This window comes from Physcomitrium patens, chromosome 17 (genome assembly GCF_059467195.1).
Source record: "Physcomitrium patens ecotype Gransden chromosome 17, ASM5946719v1, whole genome shotgun sequence".
Lineage (NCBI taxonomy): Eukaryota > Viridiplantae > Streptophyta > Bryopsida > Funariales > Funariaceae > Physcomitrium > Physcomitrium patens.
Window position 1 is genome coordinate 13,825,385 of NC_143426.1, and position 24,325 is coordinate 13,849,709.

The following is a 24,325-nucleotide window of genomic DNA, read 5'->3' on the forward strand; positions in this document are numbered from 1 at the left end:
TGCGTTTTGTGCTTATTTCCACACTAAGGACAAGATCGAATACAAAGCCAATGCTAAGAAAGTACCTCAATTTTTTCTCACCAACTCTCTACCTTGAATCATCCTTGGGGTCATGGCAAAATTGACTCCTATTGCTCACGAGCCCGAAATTTGTCCTCTAACCAGCCCATACAGTTCTTCAAATTATAATTCAACTTTTGAAGATCGTACATGCACCCATCAATCAAAACTACATGCTAAGTTGATCTTATCAAAATGTTACCACTGCTTTTCCTTTTCCAAAGATTCTTCAACTTTGGCTTTTCAGATGGGTGAGGATTCCAAACATGCTGCTGTTCAGAAGACATATCTTGTTTGCCCTAGGATAAGTTCTAACTTGTCAAATTCATGCCTTGAGGAGCAACACATTGCCATAGGGAGGTGTAGGCTGGTAGGTCTGCTGCTGTGATTCCCAAAGCGGCTAAACGGCGACCATATTCCTGTTTGACAACCAAAATGAGATTTAGACGCCTTACACATTGCTATTGTACATGGCAAATAACAATCAGATAAAACAATTTGCTAACGAAGTATAACTAGTAGATCACGGTATTCTTTTAAACTAGTAGATTCATAGCGAAGTAAAGTCTTGTAGTACTCATGCAGTATTGGCCTAATAACTTGATTCCAACAGGGAGAAACTCAAGTTACCTGGACGTCCAGGAACAACTGAGCACAGATTTTATCAGAAAGATTATCAGAGACGTTGTCGGTAGTGTCAGCAGATCCAGCACCTCTCTGTCGAGCACCTCGTCTTAGAAGCAGCAACGAGGCTTCCGTTTGTCTAGCCTGCAGATAATCACGAGGAAACATCATTAGAGATGCAGAAGGGATGCATGGGTATTCAAACACATGAAGGAAATCATAATCTTAAATCCAGTAAGGACAGGGACGCTTACCATTGAAACCATATCTCTCGCCAAAACATCGTACTGGGACGTTATTTTTTCTGAGACGGAAGCAATTAGTTCTGCGTGCATCTCATTCGTTACATGGGCATATCTGTCATCTTCCAGAAACGTCTGCACAAGCAATAAAAAGTTGTGGGGGTCAACACCAAAACGATCTTTCAAGAAGACAACGACAGCACAGGGAATGTCTTTCTAGGGAAAAAAATTGGACATGAGATGAAAATTAAGTCAATAGCAAGGACGCACATGAATGATACCAAGGAGAGCAAACGTTTTTTGTATGTAAACCTAACGGTCATTGTGATCATTATGATCGTAATCATCATTAGATAAGAGTAAGAGCTGTTGACCTTAAGTGGCTGAAGGATACTGGTAACATAAGGAGAGTGGCGACTGGGAAGAGGCCGATTTGTCATGCGGTATGTTGCAACGATACCTTTGGCTTGCTTTAGAACCTGCAAACAAGTATGATGATCAACAAATGAGCACGGTAGATCAAGATTGAGTAACAAAAGATATGAGATAGACAACAATGATGAGCATAGAAAATTACGCAGTGTTGCACACCAACATACATTTATTAACATGAGTCAATAGTTACATATGCAAAATAAAGAAAGGCAATCTTACCTCAACACATTTATCGGTCAAAGCCTCTATAAGAACATCAGACAGATCAGGTACCATAGTCAACAAAGATTGTGGCCCCAGAAACAGGCTTTCACGAACCATCACCCTGACATTATTTGGGCTACCACTAAGAAGTGCCAATACTTGATCGGTATATGACCTCTTCACCACATGCACCAGAAGTTCTACATCATGTCTCAGCTGCACACAAAATAAATTCATTAGAGTACAGCCACATCACCAGAATCAGCTCATAATAAAGAGCATGCTTGTGGATGAAAATTCACGTGTAGGAAGCAATGGCAGCGCAAAAGGTGAAGTTGAGGATTTAAGCCCCACAAGGACAAAGTCTTCAGGAGCAGAAGCTAGCGCCCACTCGCCTCCAGGATGATTATTAGCATCGCCAGTTTTGCGAGCAGCCAAACCAACCGCTAGCCATGTACCATATCTGAAAAATTTGCAAAACGCTGGAATCAATTCAAACGCGCATGAGATGAGGTTGAACAGCAAAGAACATCCATGCAAAAAAAAAGATAATGAAGAGATAACCACACCTTGACAACAATTGTAGTGAAAGACGCAGGAATTTATCAGAGATGGCATCAATGTACACATCATCTTGCCAACAGCGTTGAAGACATTCCCATAGCGTGATACTAGAGCTTAAAGCCAGCCCGAGCTTATTCTCTTCAGCTTTAGAAGGGTCTTTCTGTGTTGCTGAAGGTCCGGCCAGGGAATTATCTAAAGACTGAGCAATTTCTTGGAATCTACCACAAAAATGTTAGGTTAGTTCCCTGCACGAGCTCATCACTACATGTTAATGACCATCCATTTCAATACAAACATTTACTACCACAGCAGAATAGCATGTGGTTCTACCAAATGCAACATACCTCAGAGTGAAATAAATCTGCAAATTCCACTGCTTGAGGAAGTCCGTGTATGCAACTGATGCCCGAAAAGAGCCTACTTCATTTTTTGAACGACAGAATCCTGCCAAAGGGTAGTCAAATCATGAGGACACCGACACTCTTACAATGGCAAAGACCTGAAGTGAATAACTCAGGTGACAGCTAACAACGCACGAATTTCAATACACTAGTTATGTGATTTTTATTTATAGGAAAGAGCAGAACGAGTGAATAATGATAGCAGAACCACCCCTGGACCAAAAAAACATACAACTTGCACGGAAGCAAGAAACAATAATAAAAAAATAAATAATTACATAAAATTCATATTAATGATTGACCCAAAGTAAGCGGTACCTTCTAGAAAATTTAAAAATTTCAGACTGGACCTGTAGTTAGCCAAAAACTCTTTTGGTTTTCCGGGGGAAAAGGCACCCGGCTTCCCCGTTTGTAAAGCTGAGAGAACCTCCTTCAAGATCGAATTGCTCAAAAAGTCAAAAACCTGTAACCCTGAATTTGCTACAAGAATCCAATGACACAGGCCAAGTGCGTTAGTCACCCACCACATCTCTCCTTTGGGACTAATATAGTCACAATCTACGGAAATACAGGAAATAAGACCCAACATACCCCTCATTTAACTACCTGTGATATTTACAACAATGAGATATTCGCTACTCAATATTCTATTAAGACCTATTAGTAGCATTAGAGAAAAGAGAGTATTCTCTTTAAATATTTTCTTATGAATATTGTAACGTTGTCATGTGCGCTTCATCAGCCAGATATCTTTCTGGATAACAATTAATCCCAAAGTAAATGTGACGTAACCATGCACCTTTACACAACTCTTGAACAAAATAGAGAGGTACATGATCTTCTGATCAGCGAAGTCATACGATACTTGACCTTGAATCAACAAGAAATGTAGAGACTCTGAACATGAGGCAACTATGAAATCATTGTTCCCATAAAAAGCAAGAGTAACACACAATAAGAAGAGTAAGAAGAAACAATCACATGCCGCAGCCTTCTCGAGAAGAAACAAACAATCAGTCTGAATGTGGGTCTTGATATCCTCGAACATTTCTTCAAGCCTGTCACTTCTTTGTGGCACTGCAACCCCTGACGAAGAGAGAACAATTCTCTGCACAAATGGCGACACTACAGCAGACCGGAATGCCTCCTGGGCCCCAGCACTGTTATCTATAGCAGCGTAGGCGCGCAAGCAGTGGACAATCACCACTTCATTCTGCCGTTCAAGAGCTCCCACAAAACAGCACCGCAAACTAGCATCCAAAGTCGCATCTGCAGTACTTATGCGAGCCTGTATGTTTTGAATAAACGGCAGGTCCTATGCAAACATAATGAAATGAAAGTTCAGATAGAATTATGTGAGTATCAAAGCCATTAACAATGGACAGTCTCAATAAACCAGATAAATCTCCAAAATAATACATAGAGTTTATAATATGGCTAACTACGCATAGGAGTGACCTTGTAGGCCATTCAATGTTGAGACCTTTACAAGTAGTATGTGAAATCCTGCGCTGGAGGTCAGAAAAAGTAGATCTTTCTGTACAAAAAAGCACTGTATCTTGGAAGATAACTACCATGATGGTACTGCAAGAATAAAGGACTTGAACAAGATTACTAAAATTTTGAAATATAATTTAACTAAGCCTATTTCTGACACTGACGCAAAAGAGACTACACGAGAATGCCTTCAATATCCAGAAATGCATATGCAGACCATAACTCATGATCAACAAACCTGAGCACGCGCAACATAGAACTTCAAGCGATTCATTTCACTGGCTATCCTTTCCAGTAATCGACTCCGCGGTTCCTCCAGACTGGCACCATGATCTTCGCCCAAATTGTTATTGCTATTGACTTTCCGAAATCCGTCGTTCTTTTCAATTTGAAGCGGCTGAGGCCCATCTTCAGGCATACATTGCAGCTCAAGTAGAAGCTTTTCAACCTACATAAAATTCAAGTATTATTGTTAGTAATGTGCATTCAGGAAACGATGTAAAAAGGCCACATAGAATGAATCAGGAAACGCGCAGTCTTGAGGTCGACAGGCCTTGATCGCAATCGGTGGTCAACCCTGTATTATTTGAGGGTCACGGTCTCGGTTTAGGAGACATGACCTACAGTCGATTCTCTTCACTGGCTGCTCCATGAAACCAATAAGCATTTAAAATACGTCCAAATCGACAGGACGCACATTGAAGTTGGTGAATTCTTTCACCGTATACATAAATGTACTAACTGTCGCCAACACTGTTGTACACTTCAAAAATGGGCCTTCCGAAAAGAATAGTACGTACTACGTGTTAGTCTCACGCTGTGAGATTATAATATACAATAACATATAGACTAATAATTATGCTGATGTTGAAAAGCGTTGGGTTTTATTAACAGACTCTTCATTCGAGTAAATAGAGGAAGTATGAGAGCACTATATCAAGCAAATTCTCAAAATAATACGATTTCCGCAGAGTTTCTATGCATGTGACTTGTATGGACTTAAAGAATTGCCAAAACGTTTACCTACCACCAACATTTTTTGTATTACGTCACAGCATATAGGAGGCTTAAGGAAGTCACGATGAAGGAAATCTCCTCGAATTGGACAACATTGGCCTTTACTTGTAATTCTTCAAGAGCAGCTTCATGATAAATATTTTGAAATAATTAACGAATAAACAGGCTAGCGAAACTACATCAAAATGAAAAGGAAACTCTGAAAAAACAAAGCAATAGGTAAGAGCTGACAGGAAATAAACCTTGGAGACAACATGACAAGTGTCCAATAGCAATTCCAGCGTTTCCCTTGAAGCAGAAGCATCCGACCGTCTCTTCAACCCGTCTTGCAATAAGAGCAGCGTGCTGTTCACATTATCCCTCACTGAGACAAGCTTCCCTCGGAGCTCGTTCAGAGGCATCCGCATACGTAGTACAGCCCCATCGACGTCCACGAGCTTCGTACTCAAGTTCACAAAATCGGCATAATCTCTATTAATAAGCTCCACCAGCTCGCTCTTCAATCCTCCCAGATGATCACGAAGCTCAGCCCTTAGGGTTTCAAACGGTACAAAGCGTCTCAGATCTGAGATATAAGCCTCTGGATCAAAGGAAGCATTCGAAAATGCGTCTTTCTTAAACCACAAAGGTCCCGAGGTATCATCCTCAAACAGAAATGCCACGGACTTGAGGCTCAACGGCAGCTGAAGTGGCGATGGAGGATTAGCATCCGCTACAGGAGCCATTGTTGCTATTCCCAGCTATGATAACACAAACTAACAACACAAATGCTGCACAGACGCACTCGAGTTCGTCATTGTACCCTAGCCAACCAATAAACTCACCACCTAACGCACCTCTCACCTTATACATCAGAATTATCTTCCGAGAAAAAACCTCCTAGAGAATTCAACCCCATTAGATCGTCATTGGCGACAGAATTCACCGATTCCTTCATCAACGAGAGAGTTTACACAATCTATACTACTGAACAACGTCTTTTCATAACACCTCAGCAGTTCATTCCAAAATAAATCTCCACTAACAATGAGGATAGCCCCGACACTTAAACGCGTCGACTAGAATTGCAAAGCTTTGATGCAATACAGCGAGTATACTACACAGTAGATCGTGGAGCTCTGCTTCGCACGAGTTCCGCGATCCAATGCAATGCTCCGGGGTCTCCGAGGGGCCAGAGGCGAGAAAAAACTTTTCCCACTGGACGAATGAGGAATTGGCCGAACGCGACCCTTCGTCTGCAGTTTTCGTCATCCACGTCATCAGAACAATACATCCAGTTGGCATGCTTGACAGTCTGAGTTGGCTCAGTCCTGAATGCGCACACAACGATGCATGCTTGTATGTTGGTCTCCTTCCACTGACTCCCCCGAACGCCCTATTTTGTGGCGTGCTGCCGAGAATGATAATCAGAAGCCAGTAATAACCGTGAACCTTACGTTGTGTTTTATATGACTTGGGTCGAGGATGTCGCCTTGATGGAAGGTTCTGTAGTTTCGAAACGAAAGGCATCTCATTTAGTGTTACCTTTATTGATCGTAAGATGTCAAAGGCTTGGTCCTCACGAAGAAGGATTTCACTTCTTCTTTTTGTCAAGTTGTATGGGCGATTGTTTGAGTCTAGCTTTTAAAAATCAAGTCTTTTGAGTCCTCTCACTGTGAGAATGAACTGTACAAAGACTGCAGAATTTTTCGCTGCGAAATCATTTGGTTTGGGTCTAGTTAGTCAGGTCAAAGTACAGAAGTGCAGAGGTTCTGTAGCACAAAAGCAGTCATTTAAATTCGCATGTAGAAAATAATTGTCGCAACTAAGCCTCATGTCAAAGTGGCAACCTCTTGCACTACTATATCTAGCAGAGTAAATTTGTCTCCATCGTTGCAATTAACAGTGTATGACAAAAATATAACGTTTGGAACTGCAAAGTCTATTACTTTGAAGGTTGCCTTTCGTTGTATGCAGATTATCATAATGGGAAGATTAGATGCTGATTGTTTTTTCTTATAGTGTTATATGGACGAACGAATTATACGATGACCTTGCCTGTCTACTTGCTTTAAGTGTCTGCTAGCAAGTTTAATCTGATGGGGTAGGCCGAAAATGATTACGCCTGATGATTCTTGTGGTATGCATTCTTGTGATGAAGTTATAAGCTGATGATGGGTTGCAGATGGTGCTTCTGCCACAAGTTTGACCAATATAGAACTGGAGCATCCCAATACCACTCTGTCTTATTCAAACCCTAATCTGCAGATTGGAATACTAACTGCTGGATTAACGAATACTGTTGACATCAAGTGTGTTGCACCTCACTCTTGATACCTTCTTTGGATGTTTGACTTGATGATATTGCTGTTGTGGAATTTAAATATGTAGATCTCCAAATGTCGTACTATTTTTACCCAATTTCACCAACCTAATGTTTTCTTGCACATGAACTTCTACTAGTTGGAGACAATTTGGCCACGGATTCTTGTTGTAGACAAACATGGTGCATTCGCTTCAAGTTTTGTAAGAAACATGGCCAGTCGGAAACTTCTTACTTTATTGCTCTTATGAGTGTGTTATTCTTTCACAAGAGATATGTTTGAAGTATGAACTGTAACTATATAGACAATCAATTTGTCTGCTTTATCGAGTTAAGGCATGTTCTCGTGATTCTAAAGGTTTGCATGTGTAAGGCAGATAGGAGGCTAAATTCTCAGTTTTAGGTATCTTATCAGATTCCCAAGAGAGATATCGTAAGGTCAATCGGCATGAACGGCATTCATCAAATCGAGACCTGATGATAGCAAATATAGATATATTCACTGCATATAAGCTATATATATATATATATATATATATATATATAGCTTGTTGAAAAAGAGTTGTTAAATATGTTCTTTTCCATGCAAACTTTCTCTTAAGGTTTCCATCATAGATTGATTTTTGTTATCATCTTTTGTGGCTGGAGTCTCTAGAAATCACATTTCCATTTAGCAAGTTCTTTCCTTTACGGAAACACATCCTGCTTGATGCTCTGCAAATCATTATACTCAGCTTGTCAATCCTGTCAACAATGCTAGTAGAACCTATAGTTAAATGCCATGCTAACTATGTAAGGTAGACAACCCATTCACAACATTAATTAATTCTAACATATTATGGTCAGAAACAGGATTATTGTGAATGAATTTAGTTTTAAGAGTAGCAAATAAGACCATAATTTTTATGTATAATAGTAGTGTAAGTAAGTTTGATTCTCTTATTAGAACTCAAATTTAGGATTATGAAGCACTTGAGATTATACAATTGTAAAATATGAGAAGTGGCTAGGGTGGTAAAGTTGATTGAAGAGCAAGGAGAGGGATGTGAAGTTTGAGTGGATAAGGCTAGAGCAATAGAGTTTTGGGTGGAGGAGGATGAAGCTAGCAATGCAAAAGAGAGGTAGATGTAGTGAAATAGTGAACAAGACCAAAATGAGGAATTAAAGTATAGTACTACTCTTTAACAATTCCAATGTCGAGGACATCACAGGTATTTAGAAAATATTAGGAGATGTTAACAACTAATAATTCCAACCACTCTAATGAAGCCAATATAGGAGCCATTTTATCAAAATAAAAGAAAATTCTTTTTAGAGCAATGAGCAAATGAGAGTAGCTTCAATAGATCATTAATAGGATGTAAGCATAAAGCAAGTAGCTTCAAGCCATGATATTCTATACTCAACTTTTAAAAAGTAGTACTATGATGTGCAAAAATCTAAAAACGGAGGAATTCAAGGTGTTCTAATTATAAAAGAAGAGAGAGAGCATATATAGTACTATGTGGCTATGTGCAATAAGAGCTTAGGTCTAAGTTCTACAACTTTAAAAATGACAGTTTTTGAAATAATTAAGACTTGATGCATGTCATTCAAAAACATGGTCTTTGGTATTGGATGGTTGAGGTGATTTAAATATTGTCACCTAGAACTTACGTTGACAAAAATATAAGTCTTTGCATCTTCTAGAGTAAAGGCACTATATAAAAAAAATATGCAGAGCTTCTATAATAATTTAAGTAAATTTTATACCTCGCAAAGTATCTTCTAAATAGAATGTGGAATTGTGACAAGTTTAGTGTATAACAATGAAGAAACAATGGTGTGTTTGTCTCAGCTTGAAGAAATGTTTGTCAAGTACATTGCATTATTTATAATCAAAGTCAATGGCTTTTAGTTTTGATATGCATTAATGCAATAGAATTAATTATACCATACTTCTATATTTAAAATATATATATATATATAGATATATCTATATATACTTTTTCCAAAACTACATAGAACAATGTAAAGTAAGTTCATCTATAAAAATGTAACCTAGGGCTTGGATGATAAGTTATTTGTTTTTTTTTATAGATGTTTTACTTTATTGAGAGTGTCAAATAATTTAGTGGCATTTATCCTATTCAAAGACATCTACTAATCTTTTACAAACATATATGCCACATTACTATTGAAGTGACAAAAATAGTACAAAAATGACAATTGTCCATTCTAATCTTATTATCTTATACATCCCATTCCATGTAGTCTCTAGATAAATGTGTCTTTGGACCATGCAAGACCTATTTCAAGGAATATGAAGATTATTAGATAATTAGAAACTTGAACTAGCTTGCACAAAAACAAACTCTTACACAAGGTATGTTTCTAAGCTTAAAGCAAGCTTTCATAGATTATCCAATTAAAGATTTGAATTGCATCAAGACATGGTTTGACACCAAGTAGTTTTTTATGTAGAGTAACTTAATTATTAGCTTTTATTAGAGAAATATTAGTTAGTTGTGTAGTTGTTAATAAGGTTTTAGTTTAGAAAAAATCTGATGATTTAATTGTAAATATCATTTTGTAAATTTTTTTAATAAAAATTTGATTCTTTCTTTTAAAGGGTCCATTTTAATAAGATTCTAATAGAGCCATTAATTCAATTTTAATCTTTTTTATTAGTAGTTTTTTAAATTCTTTAGATATAAATTCTCTCCATTTATCTATTCTAAAAAACTATGTAGTTGTTTATATTGATTTTTTATATATCAAAAGAAATTTCTAAATTTATTTATGGTTCATCTTTAGTATTTAGAAAATAAATCCAAATATATCTATTAGCTCATTTAGTTCCAAAACATGTTCTTTGTTTTGAACTATTGTTCTAAACATGTCAAACTTTTTGGATAGACCACAAAGAATCTTATACATAATCATGGATTCTTTTGGATATTCATTGATTTTATGTAGTTAATTTAGCAATTGATTAACGTGGTGAAGATAAGTCATTATTATCATATCTTCTCTTATCTTCAAGTTATTTCATTTATCCAATACTATCATATTATCCACCACTATTTTTATATTAGATAAAGTTTTAGATTGATCCATACATTTAGTGGATCTTATATGCTTATGATTTGTTCCTTGACAAGTTCTCTCAATGATAATCTCCAAATTCCTAACACCTTATCTTGTTTTTTTTGTATTCTTTAAGCTCAATAGGATTAGTGAGCAAGTATGACGGCAATCTAGTTTGTGTCAATTCTACACTTGAGGCGTGATCATCTTTGCTTTTATCTACAAAGTCTCCTTCAAATTTTTAGTAGATAAAGACACAAGTTGTAATACTCTCCTCTTAGATTTCAATTTTATAGCCTTTGTTACTAGTTTTGTCTTAATAATATGATCTTAAAGATCTACTACATTAAATAAATCGATGTATAATAAGACATTTGTCATGACATCTCTCTATTTTGCATTGTTAGATACACCATCTAGTATTTCTTATGCACAAATAACTCTATTTATTTCTCCCATTTGAAAATAAATCGGCTACTCTTGTAATAAGATACTCTTGTAAGAATCTTTGTAATTTTTTCTTTCTTGATTCACCAAGCTCTTGTAAATACAATCTCACACTTTCTTCATACCTTGGCTTATATTCACTTTAAGCATAAATTAACCTTTAATATACAAGGCCTCTATCTCTTATATTGACTCTTGGAACTTGGCTTATATTCACTTTAAGCATAAATTAACCTTTAATATACAAGGCCTCTATGTCTTATATTGACTCTTGGAACTAAGCTCAATAGAAAGAAAACTTGTCCTTGGATCAAAACTCCTCTAATACCATGTAAGTACCTCATTGTAGTTTGTGAAGGTAAAAAATAATTTTAGGTGGCAAAGCCATGTATACATATACAATTGATGATGGCACTCAACCACCATCCTTCATTAAGTCTACTAACCCTGATTAGATAAGTATAAACTTAGTATGTATAGACATAATGGATACATATTTTTATACTAACAGCCTAAGCAGTGGCTGCCCTCGTTTTCGTCACAATTGCCTCAAGATTTTGAATTCGTTTTTTCCAATGACCATGGCTTATCAACAAGAAACCAAAATACTAATTATTGTTTAGATAGGTAGTGGAAAAAGAGTAGGCGAGAATTGATGGCTTTCCATTGTCCTAGCGGTTTGTGCCTTGATTAATCTTTGGCTTTCTGAATACAAGAGACTGCTGCGCTTGGCCAGAGTTGGTGCGAATACTTTCGTCCGTTGAGCACCGTGATGAATGGAGCTGACTCCATGATCTGACTTATGTTTTTTTCTTTCCAGTCATGTTGTGATGTATTACCATTGGTTCTCACGACAGTACTGTAATTAGTTATTCCCCTGAAAGATGTATGCCGGAATAGTCACGCTATGACACAAACGTCGCTCCTGGTTGAGTTAATAGTTGTTGTCAAAGTCGCAAACACCGCTGTTCACATTTTCATCGAATGAGGACAATGAACGTGTCTGCGACGAGGATGATAAACTTCTGCAAGCGCGCTTGCTAACGGAACCAGTATTCCATGGGCTTATTATTCTGTTAGCAAGGAGTCCCGAGACCTGAGCATGGTGAGGAGAACTGGCAATTGCATTCATATTAGGCAATTCTCTGACAGCCCCGTCTATAAAGTAATTCACACTTGATAACGACTTAATAGATTTGCACCTAAAAAGTTCAATATGGTAGTGAGACCCTAGAATTCTATGAGGTTTTGTGAGGCACAGAGGACGAGGGGAACAAAACAACCCCAATTTCGTAAAATTATTGCGATGCTCCTATTAACATAATGAACAGGGCACAAAAGTTGTGTTTATTCTGTTGCAAGAGATTAGACTCTTCACTGAAATATATTCTCGGCAAGCTGTAACATTTAATGTTCATTCATGGTTATGTCTCAGTACATGTACATCAGTGCAGTTTTTTGCTGGAAAGTTGAATTCCTCCGGAAGTTGAAAAGCATACTTTCATCATGATGTCCGACTCGAAAACATCAGAGTGCGACATTTCCGTGCAAGGTCTGTGATGACGCCGCATGTTGGTAGAGTTAATGGCACCTTCAGAAACACATCTAATCTGTTTTTGCTGTGACGTGCTACACCAGCATGACGAACCTGAAAGTCAGCTTCGAAAGTAATACGCGAAGGTGGGAATGCTATATCTGCGTACTTTTGCATAGGATGGAGTGATAACACAGATGTAGTAAATCATGTCTAGAACAGGAGCTTCACCTCCGCTGAGCAACATTGATGTGCAAACCATGGTGCTGAATTCCGACGCACCTTGTTTTGTGAAGACGATTACACGGGCGATGACGGAGAGAAATGACCGACTGGTGAGATCCCGCAATCGTCTGTGTATTGCCTGTACTTTTCTCTCTTCGATCCTTTGAACTCTTTCATGTTTATGCACCTGCTCAGATAGACTAACAAGTGCGTGTCAATGCTGCATGAAGGTAATTCCTATCGAATTCATCAACAAACACGGCAATATGCTTCATTCAGTGATCTCGTTGACAGGACCCAACGGCTGTCCGCTGCGTGTGATGCTCAAAGTGAGAACCTGCGCTGGAAGGGATGGCCGACTAAATGTCAGCGTTTTTATGGCTCATGGATGGAAATACTTTGTGACGGAGAATTGCTTACAGATGGGCGACCGGATCATTTTCCAGCTGGTAGCAAGGTCAAGATTTCGTGTCCTTCTCTGTGCCCAACCACACGAGGAGGCGGTGTTCGGAAACCTCATTTCGTCCAGCAAAGACCATGAAAGTCAGCTTGACAGCCCCTCTGTAATCTCAGAAGCTCCTCCGCTGCCGGAGGTTACATCTAACCAAACGAGCTCACTATCTCCTAGTAGAATCAACCTGAACGCAGTAGAAAACTGCTTGAATGCGGAGCCGATGCAGTGGACCTATTCTGAGAGAGCGAAGATCAAATCCGTCGAAGGAATAAATCCGCTTCTCCTGTCAAAAGATATTTGCCACAATTCACTAGGACTCAATTCTGCGATCAATTTGAACTCCAGATACCCACAGTTCACGAAGAAGCTAACAGGAATCAATGTTCCCCAGAAAGGTGCCGGAGACGACTTACGGCTGGTAAGATTAATCCGCTACCTGTGTTGGAGATGAGATCCTATCTGCAATTTGCAAGCTGGGCGTATGTCGTACAGTTCCTGATTTTAGACTTTCGGATTGTATGCACAACGATAGTGATTCTAAACCTTATTAACCCTGTCAACTCAACACATATGGGGCTGATAAAGTGTTGATTTGCGGAGTAATGCTGTCAGGAATTGCCATCTCATTTCGTGCGAGCGCACGGCGACAGATTTCAAGCGAGCGTGTTTCTTCTTGGGCCAGGGTCTAATTTCGTTGTTGTGAAACTAAGCGTTAGAGTAAACGGTAATGGGAACAGAGTGCAATTTCGTGGAGGGTGGAAGGAATTCTCAATTGCACATGGTTTAAAAGTAGGTGACGTGCTGCTTTTCTCCCTCATAGGGCTGTCAAAGTTCGTCGTGAAGGTGTTTTCCTTGACTCCACAATAAGCTTGTGAGTAAACTCGGAACTTCCTTCCCATCTGTTCAAAAAGACAGCCGTCAGAGCTGCACAATTTCTTGAATAGACTATCAATTGCAGTAAATATGGGGGATATTATTTGAAAATAAGTTACCACGCTTTCGGTGCAAGTGGAAAATCCATCCTTGGTGAATGATTGGTTATCTCCGAACAGGACGCACATGCCGACGAGAGACGCTAACATAGAAAAATCACAACACGCATGGACAGTTTCAGAGCACGGGTCTGTAAATAGATCCAAAGTTTTGACAACATTCGTTACTTGAACATGGTAGGATCTTTCACAGACACTTGTCCTGGAAAACTTTTCTCTAACAGAGCAACTCTCAGAAGAGCACACAATTAGGCTGTGAAGCGCTCATCGCGTGATCAACACATTTCAGAAGAAACTCGGAACAGTAGGTCACTTATTACCTCATTTACAATCAGTAAATACACATGTTGAATACGAGACCAAGTGTCTTCATCCTAGGGTTGGAAATAGCCCTTTACAGTCGTCCAAAATTTTTGATATGCTTCTTCATGGCCGCTTGATGGAGAAAAGACTCACGCAACCCCATGTCTGCACATCTTAGACTTGAAAAGTGATTCCTTCATTTTACCAAGCAGACACTAAAATTCCGTTCTTGTATGATACAAACTTGTTTGGTCTGAAGGAACGTGGCAAGAAACAACTAAGATAGCTAAATCATTGACGCACGTTTTACTTGCTCTTGCCACGAAATAATAAAGTTTTGTGCATCTGAGAGGTCAGGAAACACAGGCACACCAGCCTCCCTTGCAACGCGGGCTTCCTTGGATTTGAATCTGTCAAGTAGCATCGCGTGCATGCCAAGTTCTCGAGCAGGAAGATAGTCCTTCACAAGGCTGTCTCCGATGTGTAGAGCATGCTCAGGGGCTACTCCACCAGCTTTCTTGAGTGCAATCTCAAAAATTCTAGGGTCGGGCTTCTCAATTCCGACGATACCTGAGAACAATCCAAAGTCCCATTCCGAACCCTGATTGAGACCTAGAGTCGGCAATATGATGTCACGGTACCGGTACTCAGCATTGCTCACCACTCCTACTACAATCCCTTGCTTTCGCGCCCATCGCAAGAAAGGCTGTGCATCGGAGTAGATCATGTATGGCGCAGTGGACCCAAACATGGAATAGATTCTCTTGAACACATGGTCGAAGATTTCATTACTGTAGTCATAGCCAGCCTGCACCAAACAGACATATCTTATTAGCCACAAACAGTGAGAAATCCTAGCCGAAATGAACAGGATGATACATCTCGGTGGCCATGAAACAAGACTTTGGATTTACTACAAGCTTTGATTCTGAAAGTTGATCCATTTCTGGGCGTCAGGGTGAGATACCTCGCGGAAAGAGTTTCGAACGCACGTCCGCCACCAATCTCTATTAGACATCTTGGTGGCCTGGCCAAAACATGGATACTTTGAGGCCATTTCCGTGTACGCAACCTTAAAGCCCTCGTGCATTTGATCATAATCGGGGCAAGGGACGCCCACGGCTTTGGCAGCTTTACAGTAGTAATCTCCCAGAAGCCCCTTGTATGCTATCAAGGTGCCAGTAACGTCCACTGTGATGCATTTTAACTGTCGCATTGCGCATGGCGCAGCTTTGCGCATCATTGCTTGTGCTGCCATTTTTCTTTAACTCGTCTAAACAATACTCCTCACTCTGCATACACATATTCAGTTACTACAGATTGAAAACATGTATCCATCTTGATACTTGAATCACAATTTCCCCTACACGAGAAAGTATGCCCACGGGCTCTCACAAGAAAGAATGGTCGGAAGCATTGCTCCTGATTTTCTCAACCAGATAACCGAGAGCCCTTGCACATGTAGTAACTGATCACAGAGACTGACTTGTAGTAACATGAAAGACAAGTTTGAGAACTGAATACAAATCCTTCCGTTTTCCAGGTGCTAATTGCTTTGAGAGGAAAGAAGAAAGTAAGACGGGAGGGAAGTAGGTTGTGAACGAGACGCACATGCTCCAACAGTGGCCCGAATCAAGCAAAGCTGACTCCCCCTCCTAGAGCGAGCCAAATTGGCAGACATTGGTACGTCTTCCGTTCTCCACGCAAGAGCTTGGTCGGCTGTAGAAACATCAAGGGCGCTACAATTGCCGTCATGCGAGCGTATACTCTAACAACAGCAACGCACACAAACAAACACTCCAAGAGTATCTCACAACATAAGCACTTCACCTACAAATAATTCAGTAGATTTCAGGCTCTAAGACACCACGGATTCATAGATGTAGAGAGCTCCATTAAAGCTTATTCTGACACACGATGAACGTCAACACAGCCACAAGCGCAAGCTGCGTATCAAAATCTCCTCAAGTGGTCCATAAGCGATCTGCGAGAGGAATCTCTCAGTTTCTAATGGTGGTGAATCTCAGTTTGAAGGGGGACCATACGTGGCCACTCATGGAGATGCAGCAACGGCAACCAATTAGAAAATCTGACAACCATCCCATGGATGGCAAGTCTGCTTCTCTGTGGACCTAGCGTCCAAACGGCAGCGGGACCTCGCGGATGCAAAAGGGACGAATCGCATCCGGCGATTTATCCATCTCAAGTCCGTCCAAGCGCTTATCCCGCAATGCTGACTCCACAGCGCGAGGTGCTTCTGCGTGCAGATAGAAAACCATTTCAGCATTCCTTCTCGCGGAAGACACCGATCATCTCGTGTTACCGAGATAAACGCATAATGCTACGAAAACAACGAAGCACTCAACTAAATCCAAAACCTGAACAAAATACCTATTCACGAATAAATCAGGTGGAGACTGGATTTTCCGACCACTGGTCGGCGACCTCACTACCTCCGTCACGTACGACCAGTTCAGGAACATTCCACATTCATCGTGATGGATGAATATACGGATGAAAAACGTTGTCCCGTTCGAAACAATAATGTGTGGAGACAAAAAAGTTGTTCTTAGCCACTGAAAAATAATAATTGTCTACCATGAAATTTAAAAATGAATAAACTAAAATGAAAATTGGTGATTCTTGTTATTGTTATTTTTTAAATCTTCAAAATAATAGACTTGTGTATATTTTAAATTGGATTTATGTGATTCAATAGTATTAAAAATAATAACTTGATTCATATTATAATTGAATGACACACAAATTTATTATTGCAAAGTTAAGGACTATCTTTTCTATATATTTTATTCATCTTTGCAATTATATCCAAATTTATTATTACATCATAATTGATTTTATTATTGATATCAAAAAACTGAAAGATTCTTTATTTATCCCAATATTTTAAAACATTCATGAAAATTTTATATAGATATTTTAATTCTTGTAAAAAAAAGAAACCAATGTCTCTTCTTTTTAGTGTAAACAACTTCAAAAAAAACTGCAATATTCTAAATTACCACTATTTCTAATTTTCCAAAAAGTTACCAAAAAAGTATATTTTAATTAAATATTATCGCTTCTTTTTTATAACAAATGAACACACATAGTTAGAAAAGATGTTTTACAGGACTTAAATACAAGTTTGTATTCTTAGTTATTATTTTGAAATTAAAATAAACAAGTATTCTCAAAAGTAATATCATTCTTGATTTCATAAATCCTTCAATAATAATCTATCAAATCATACAAATTGACTAATATGGCATGGAATTAGTATAAGTTTCAAGCATGTACTATCTACATCAAGATCCAGAAAAAAATAACTCTCTATATATATACACAATTTTTTTTACATATATTTCTTACAATTTATCAAAAAAAATATAAAATATAAAATATAAAAAATCTAATATAAAAACTCTACTTTTGAACAACGTACTTAAAATATTTAGTTCTATATATATATGTCCACAATATATATATATATATATATATATATCCACAAGACATGTTGAAAGAAAGGACATTACAAATATAGACTGAAAACAAAGAAAAAAATTGGAAGAAGATATGGGCATTATATTAGATACATTGTGTGAACTAAAATAAACCCCCACTAGTTGGAAATCTACCTAATTCACTACAATTTAAATTATCTAATAATTCTATTATTTTATGGTTATTGTTTAACTTGTGTCCAACAATTCCAAGAACTCTCTAATTTTGATCTAAATAAATCCCTCTAGTAGGTGGTTTGTTCTAATTCACAACTATTGATTAAATTGTGATTTGATTAAACAAAATGTCTTTTCACTTCTTATTAAAAGATCCTTAAGTTCTCTAATTAGTTCACTTCCACTTACACATCCACAGCAACAATACATGCAATCTAAAATACTTTAAAATCCACACGTTTTAAAAAAGAAAATTTTATATGAGTTTATTTTTATGTGATTTTATTTTATTTTATTATCTAATAAATAAAAAATCATCCAAACATAACTTATCATCCAAAGATTCTCATCCAATTCAAGATTTCATCTGCATTTATCTAACTTCATCTAATACACTTGTCTATCCAAACAAATTTTCATCCAATTTGAGATGGTTTATCAATTCCAGAATTATTCAACATATACAAGATGATTGTTTTCTATACAATATGATCTGGAAAATTCTGAAGTAAAGGTGATGGTTGTTGACAAGAGCCCTTGACCGCCCTTGGACAATTGCTTCTATTGGAAATCCTATCTGCTTTTGATTGCCTCTCTTCTAGCAGTAGCCAAGCTTCGCAGATCAGCAACCCTTCACTTCTGTGCACCTGCTCAAGTATCCACATATAAGGAGGTTGACGCCAAAACTGATCTTCAAATTTGTTGCAGTTCCACTCTCAGTCTTGTTGTTAAAACAACTACTCTATTTACCTACTCTTTACAGCTACGCAAACCCTTGTGTCAACAATAGTCATGAGGAACCGACAATTCTCATGAATCGGGTGTTGATGAAAATGTGACCTCAATACCACGGTTCCACTAGATGAATCAACCATGAACATCATAAGTTCCAGAGAGTTAGCCTGCACTGCCAATGTTGTCTTACTCACCCGATAAACCTATGGTTGCAGACCAATCTGTGGATGCTACTGCAACAATAACTTATGCAAATCTTAATTGTCCAAGCTTGAGGGTTGTTCAATTGACGATGAAGGAGCACAAGATTCAAGACTAGTTCTTGGTAAAGTCATTGTTTCTGGGCTCTAGCATTGTTGACCAGGAGGTCATCAAAAGCGTTGCTAGGCCTGAATATGAGTCAGGTTGTAGCTCAGTCGAAGGAATTGCAAGAAGGGCGCAAAATCTTCTTGGAAGATCAAAACCCCCTCTCAGCTAAAGATCAACTACTCTGCAAATAGCGCCGGCAATGTAGCAAAACACCGCACTAGATAAAACTCGATTTGAATGCAGAACCACGTGAAAGGAAAGGAAGGAAACACTAGCGCCACTTGCTTCTACATCAATGATATGCACCCTTGATCCGCTGCAATGCCAACACATGCGCCTCAAATCGGTGATGAATCGGGGGACACTCCCAACAAAAGAAATAAAACCACTTCAACAATAGGTCGCTCTGCAATTTGCCACTAAAGGAGGACCCCAATTTGATAAGGCACAACACTAAAAGCACCATCGATTGAAGGCAGTCACGCTTCCACCAGAGAACCATCGCATCTCGTACAGCAATCTTTTAGAGCCCCTCAAGGATCAGATTTTGGAGAAGAACCAATGAGGGTCTCGATAGCCTGAATACAACATCCTTCGAACAAAATCGCCACAAACAACAAGGAAGTAGACAACTAGGGCCCGTATGCCAGAATCGCCGACGCCGCAAAAATCCGAGCACTACAAGAAGAACAAAACATGATCCAAGTCATGACAGCACCGCCGCCATAGAACAAAGAACAAAAAAACTTGGTTTAGAGTTAGACTGCCAATACCAGCTTCCTCTAGCCCACGAGAACATAGCCGTGAGGATAACCTGAAGCAAATCCGTTGACAACAAGAGCTTCTGCAGCCACCAGCCTCGACCGCAGCACACAATCAATGACCGCAGCACACAATCAATGAGGAGCATGCTGCCAAAAACGGAGCTCCAACCGGATGAAGAAGCAGAAAAAAAAACGAAGAGAGAGTGGGGTCTAGGGCTATCCCAGTCCCCTGCTGACACCCTCCTCTTAAATTTGAGGGCTAGCCTCGTCCACCCCGATACGAAGGCTCGATACCCGGCTTTGACACCCGGGAAGATTGATACTCGAATACGCATGATCTAGCCATAAATATCCGTGCTCGTATACAATATCGTACCATGTACATAATATACTATACTATATCATATACACCAAATCAATATAACACCAATATGGTGTCAATATCGTATCCCGTATAATTTTAAATCGTATTAATTCTGCATACATATTATATCCTATACATTGTAGCTCATATCAAAGATGGATGTATATATATCGTATATACTAGAAACTTAAAATATTTTTGATTTCTTCTAAATACTCTTAGATACTAAAAGGATGTCCAATTGATGCCTTCTACATGAGAATTTCTACTAGATTTTTTTATGCTAACTATATTTTCTCCATTAACACTATTTTACCTATATCTAATTCATTAGACTAAACTTCAACTAATAATTGCAATGTTAGCACTCTTAGTATATTCTATTGTTCTAAAACAACAACTCAATCAACATAGTGACTCACATATTGATTTAAAAGTCATTGCTAATGATAGATAATAAAGAAGTTTTAAGAATGCATGATCAATTATAAGATATGGGTTGTATGATTGTTGAAGTTGAAGTAGAATACAAAGATGCAGAAATTTGAAACATGAATATATAACCAATTTATAAATTATTAAATGAGATATTATATATTGATCTTATTTAAATGATATTTATAAGAATAAAAAATTAAAATTAAAAAATATTAAAAGATAAAATATTATATTTTTGATATTAATTAGATAATATTATATTAAATATGTTTATTTTGTTGCATTGATATATTTTAAATATTTTTTATATATCTAATATTTTTAAAACATGATAATTTTAATTTTAATTTATTTATTTGTATGGTGTTGTTAAGTAGTTGAAAGAAGTACTTTACAACAATCAAAATAACAATATACTTAATAAAGTTGAAAGTAATGTTTTTACTTCTATTGGATTTTTGAACTATGATATTGGTGCAAAAATACTTGGTGATTTTAATGAGTCAATTAACACTTTAATTATATTGATAAAAAATTGTTTTAAATTAAAACATCTTTTATTAAATATATCAAATTTAAGCCAATTACACAAAAATCTATTTAAAAAAAGTACAAAAAATGCTAAATAAAAGTGAGATTTGGACAAATTATAAAAATTTGAATATCTTATAGTTGAAAATTTGTGATTTTCTGAAAAAACAAACAAACAAACAAACAAACAAACAAACAAAAAACAAAAAACAAATCTATTTACAAAATTTCTACATTATCAAAACTTGACACAAAAGGATGTACAAACTTACTTATATTACCAAATAAAATGCAAAATATATTCTCATTAATAAACCTCAATATTGAAAGTCGTTTAGATTTGAAAGTATTATCAAAATTCTTAGGAGGAATCACTATTTTAAAACAATTAAATATACATAAGTGTTTGAGCTTAATGTCATTGCTAATTGAAGTAGGTGCCAAGAATAAGATCTTAAAGAAAATACATAAAAAAGTGAGAAATAAATTAAAGAGAGCTGAAAAAATAAAAATAAGAAAATAAATATATTTAATAAAAAACTAGAATGGCTATTACCAAAAATTAGAAAGCTAGAGAGTCTTGAAATTAGATTGGAAGTAAGAAAAGAATTGATAAGAGTGATGACGACTTCACTCTTACCTTCATATATACTATCTATCTAAGAGCTACACAATGACATTCTATAGAACCTCCAACACATGTCTAATTTGCAAGACATATGTTTAACTTACAAGACAAGTTTCTTATATATACGCTAGATAGTTAGCTTGTTCCACAAGCTATTAACACGTGTGACACATGGCTAACTTGTTGGCCAAGTTTCTAACCTATTAATCACCTATAGACATGTATAAAGATAAAAACATGTCTATGAAGTTTCTAAGAAGTTTTTTTATAAGATATTATCAAATTAAACTATTTTTATCTATTTCTACTTGTGCATGTTATCTAAATAACTATTAGAGTAAATATATCCATGACAATAGGTAACCTTACATCTTTCTCTATACTTGATATATTTTTGTGTTTAAGCTTGGAATCATTGCTGAATGAATTATGCAACCATATATCTTTGACTATACTTGATATACATATATTCTCAAGTTTGATGTCATTGCCAAATGAACTAAAAACCTTATAACTTTGACTACACTTGATATATCTTGGTGCTCCAATCAAATATTATTACTAAATGAATTAAACAATCTTATATCTTTATCTATATTTGGTATATTATAGTGTTTAAATGTAGCATTATCATCTTGTAGACTAAAGAATTATATATTTTTGATTTAATTTTATATGTCTTGATGCTAAAGCTTAATAGTATTATTAAATAAAGTTGGCAAATTTTACATCTTTGTTTTTAACAAATATACTATGTATTTAATTTAATATTATTTCTAAATAGATTAGAAAACCTTACATCTTTGACTATATTACATGTATTGTAATACTTAAGCTTAAAATCTTTGCATAATAGATTAAGCAAGTTTGTATCTTTAATTCCATCATTTTTTTAGTAACCTAATTTGATATTATTATCAAATAGATTAGGCACCTTTACATCTTTGGCTACACTTAATATAGTGCTTAAATTGAATATAATTGAAAAATGGATTTGAGGACCTTAAAATCTTGTATGTCTTACTTGTAAAGTTTGAAAACATTGACAAATAAATTAAACAATTTTATATCTTTGGCCTCACTTTATGCATGTATATATAGAAACTTGATTACTTATAAGATGTTCAAATAAGATGTAATTAAGATGTTCACATTTAAGATGTTTATAGACACTTATTTTACTTATATAAATAGAATTAAATAGAAGTAAGTAGAAATGTGTCACATATGTCATATTTTCTTCAAAAAATATCTAAATTTACAGATGTTTCCACACCCAACATGTGGTTCAAGAAGCTTCTTATAGAAATTTATTACTATAGTGATACTAATGTAGAAGTTATGAAGAAGATTTAGTATAGGCAAACAGAAGGTTTTAAGCTACAATTGAAACACCCTCAATTGCAAGTCATCATGTTACAAAAAAAGTTGTTATTCTACGTTGATCGAGAGTGGCAATGCACAGAGTCAGTTCTTACAAATCGTGTTGGCGTTAATTCAAAGCCACCTGCGCCAGCCCACGACACCTCGGGAATCACGAAAATTCAAAATCGGGCCGCAAGCCTCGTTGGCGTCGGCGGACTTGTCTCTCACACAATCCTCGGGGCTCCCTTCGAAGACTCCGAATTATCATTTGAGCGTCACATCTTCTTCCGTTCCGCAGGGAATTCATCGAGAGTCGGTGCTCAGGATGAGAATGAATTGTGGCTTCTTTGGCAAGCATGACTGCTGCAAACGATACCTTGCAGAAATCTTCAAAGAGTTGTAGCCTTTGTTACAGTCTTGTTGAGCGTTATGGTGGGATGGATCGTGATTGTTTCGGATACTTTCTGATCGCTGTGGAAAAAAATTAGATGGGTGTATAGTCGGGATCTGCAACAGGATGAGGAGATTAGGAGCAGTGTGAGAGCTAGCGGGACATATCCCTGCGTAGCATATGCAGGTCTCATTCTTCCAGCGACTTGTTTTGAAGAGGTCCACGAAGACGCACAACTGGTTAGACAATTCATGGACCAAAGGCCTTTCTGCTTTCGCGCGTTGATGTCCCTCCTTGACGGTCACTGGATTGGTGACAGCATTTGGGAAGCGGCAGGTTCTTGAATGCCACAGGGATTTTGCATTAATTAGAGACGTTGTAGGGTTTGCCACATGAGCTGTGTTGGTGTGAGTCCTGTGCTGCGGCAGCAGAGTATACCATCATACACAAGGTGCTGGTGCCTGTGGTGGTGGATAGCTTTAAGTCGATGGCGAGATTACTGTTCCCGTCGACGAATCATTCGCCAGAGCCATGAAATTAGAGCTTTTTGAATTTCGCAAATTTCTGCGTGCTTACCATAGAAATAATGGCAGGATGCATACCTTGCTCATCATACGCACAATTGTAATTTACTGTGATTGCTTTCTTGCATTTCCTTCCTGGAACAAGGTGGGTGTTATCAGCTCGTATGCCTTTCGGAAAAGAAGCCAAATATTTTTAACTTGGGCTTTAGTAGAATATGCCAGTTGA

At 37.3% G+C, this 24,325-nt stretch overlaps 3 protein-coding genes and 1 long non-coding RNA gene across 18 annotated transcripts; all 4 read right to left on the reverse strand.

Annotated features, from left to right (window-relative positions):
• Positions 1–149: 149 nt before the first annotated feature.
• Positions 150–6,206, reverse strand: LOC112294629 (conserved oligomeric Golgi complex subunit 2). Its single transcript, XM_024545305.3, has 12 exons — positions 5,287–6,206; positions 4,266–4,475; positions 3,512–3,845; positions 2,849–3,010; positions 2,474–2,573; positions 2,135–2,347; positions 1,920–2,028; positions 1,581–1,781; positions 1,301–1,405; positions 939–1,061; positions 691–828; positions 150–479 (listed from the first exon to the last, which is right to left on the reverse strand). The coding sequence occupies exons 1-12, from the start codon at positions 5,767–5,769 to the stop codon at positions 372–374; spliced, it is 2,286 nt and encodes a 761-aa protein (XP_024401073.1). The 5' UTR covers positions 5,770–6,206; the 3' UTR covers positions 150–371.
• Positions 6,207–12,177: 5,971 nt separating this feature from the next.
• On the reverse strand, positions 12,178–14,530 carry LOC141046459 (uncharacterized). Of its 13 annotated transcripts, none has more exons than XM_090243850.1 (6): positions 14,388–14,530; positions 14,068–14,150; positions 13,512–13,974; positions 13,042–13,358; positions 12,679–12,808; positions 12,178–12,416 (listed from the first exon to the last, which is right to left on the reverse strand). In XM_090243850.1, exons 2-3 carry the CDS (start codon positions 14,134–14,136, stop codon positions 13,729–13,731), a joined length of 315 nt encoding a protein of 104 aa, XP_090099976.1. In that variant the 5' UTR covers positions 14,137–14,150; positions 14,388–14,530; the 3' UTR covers positions 12,178–12,416; positions 12,679–12,808; positions 13,042–13,358; positions 13,512–13,728. The 13 variants fall into 13 exon arrangements, with proteins under 13 accessions (XP_090099976.1, XP_090099972.1, XP_090099973.1 ...); XM_090243846.1 differs by having other exon boundaries at positions 12,178–12,491; XM_090243847.1 differs by having other exon boundaries at positions 12,178–12,491; positions 12,679–12,821.
• Positions 14,351–16,150, reverse strand: LOC112294687 (uncharacterized). The gene is made up of 3 exons (XM_073540447.2): positions 15,982–16,150; positions 15,338–15,662; positions 14,351–15,178 (listed from the first exon to the last, which is right to left on the reverse strand). The coding sequence occupies exons 2-3, from the start codon at positions 15,626–15,628 to the stop codon at positions 14,657–14,659; spliced, it is 813 nt and encodes a 270-aa protein (XP_073396548.1). The 5' UTR covers positions 15,629–15,662; positions 15,982–16,150; the 3' UTR covers positions 14,351–14,656.
• A 2,303-nt stretch (positions 16,151–18,453) lies between these two features.
• On the reverse strand, positions 18,454–20,089 carry LOC112294147 (uncharacterized). Of its 3 annotated transcripts, none has more exons than XR_012219359.2 (3): positions 19,868–20,089; positions 18,980–19,410; positions 18,454–18,697 (listed from the first exon to the last, which is right to left on the reverse strand). It is a non-coding gene; the product is annotated as an uncharacterized LOC112294147 (long non-coding RNA). The 3 variants fall into 3 exon arrangements; XR_016498001.1 differs by having other exon boundaries at positions 18,980–19,772; XR_016498000.1 differs by having other exon boundaries at positions 18,454–19,772.
• Positions 20,090–24,325: the final 4,236 nt, after the last annotated feature.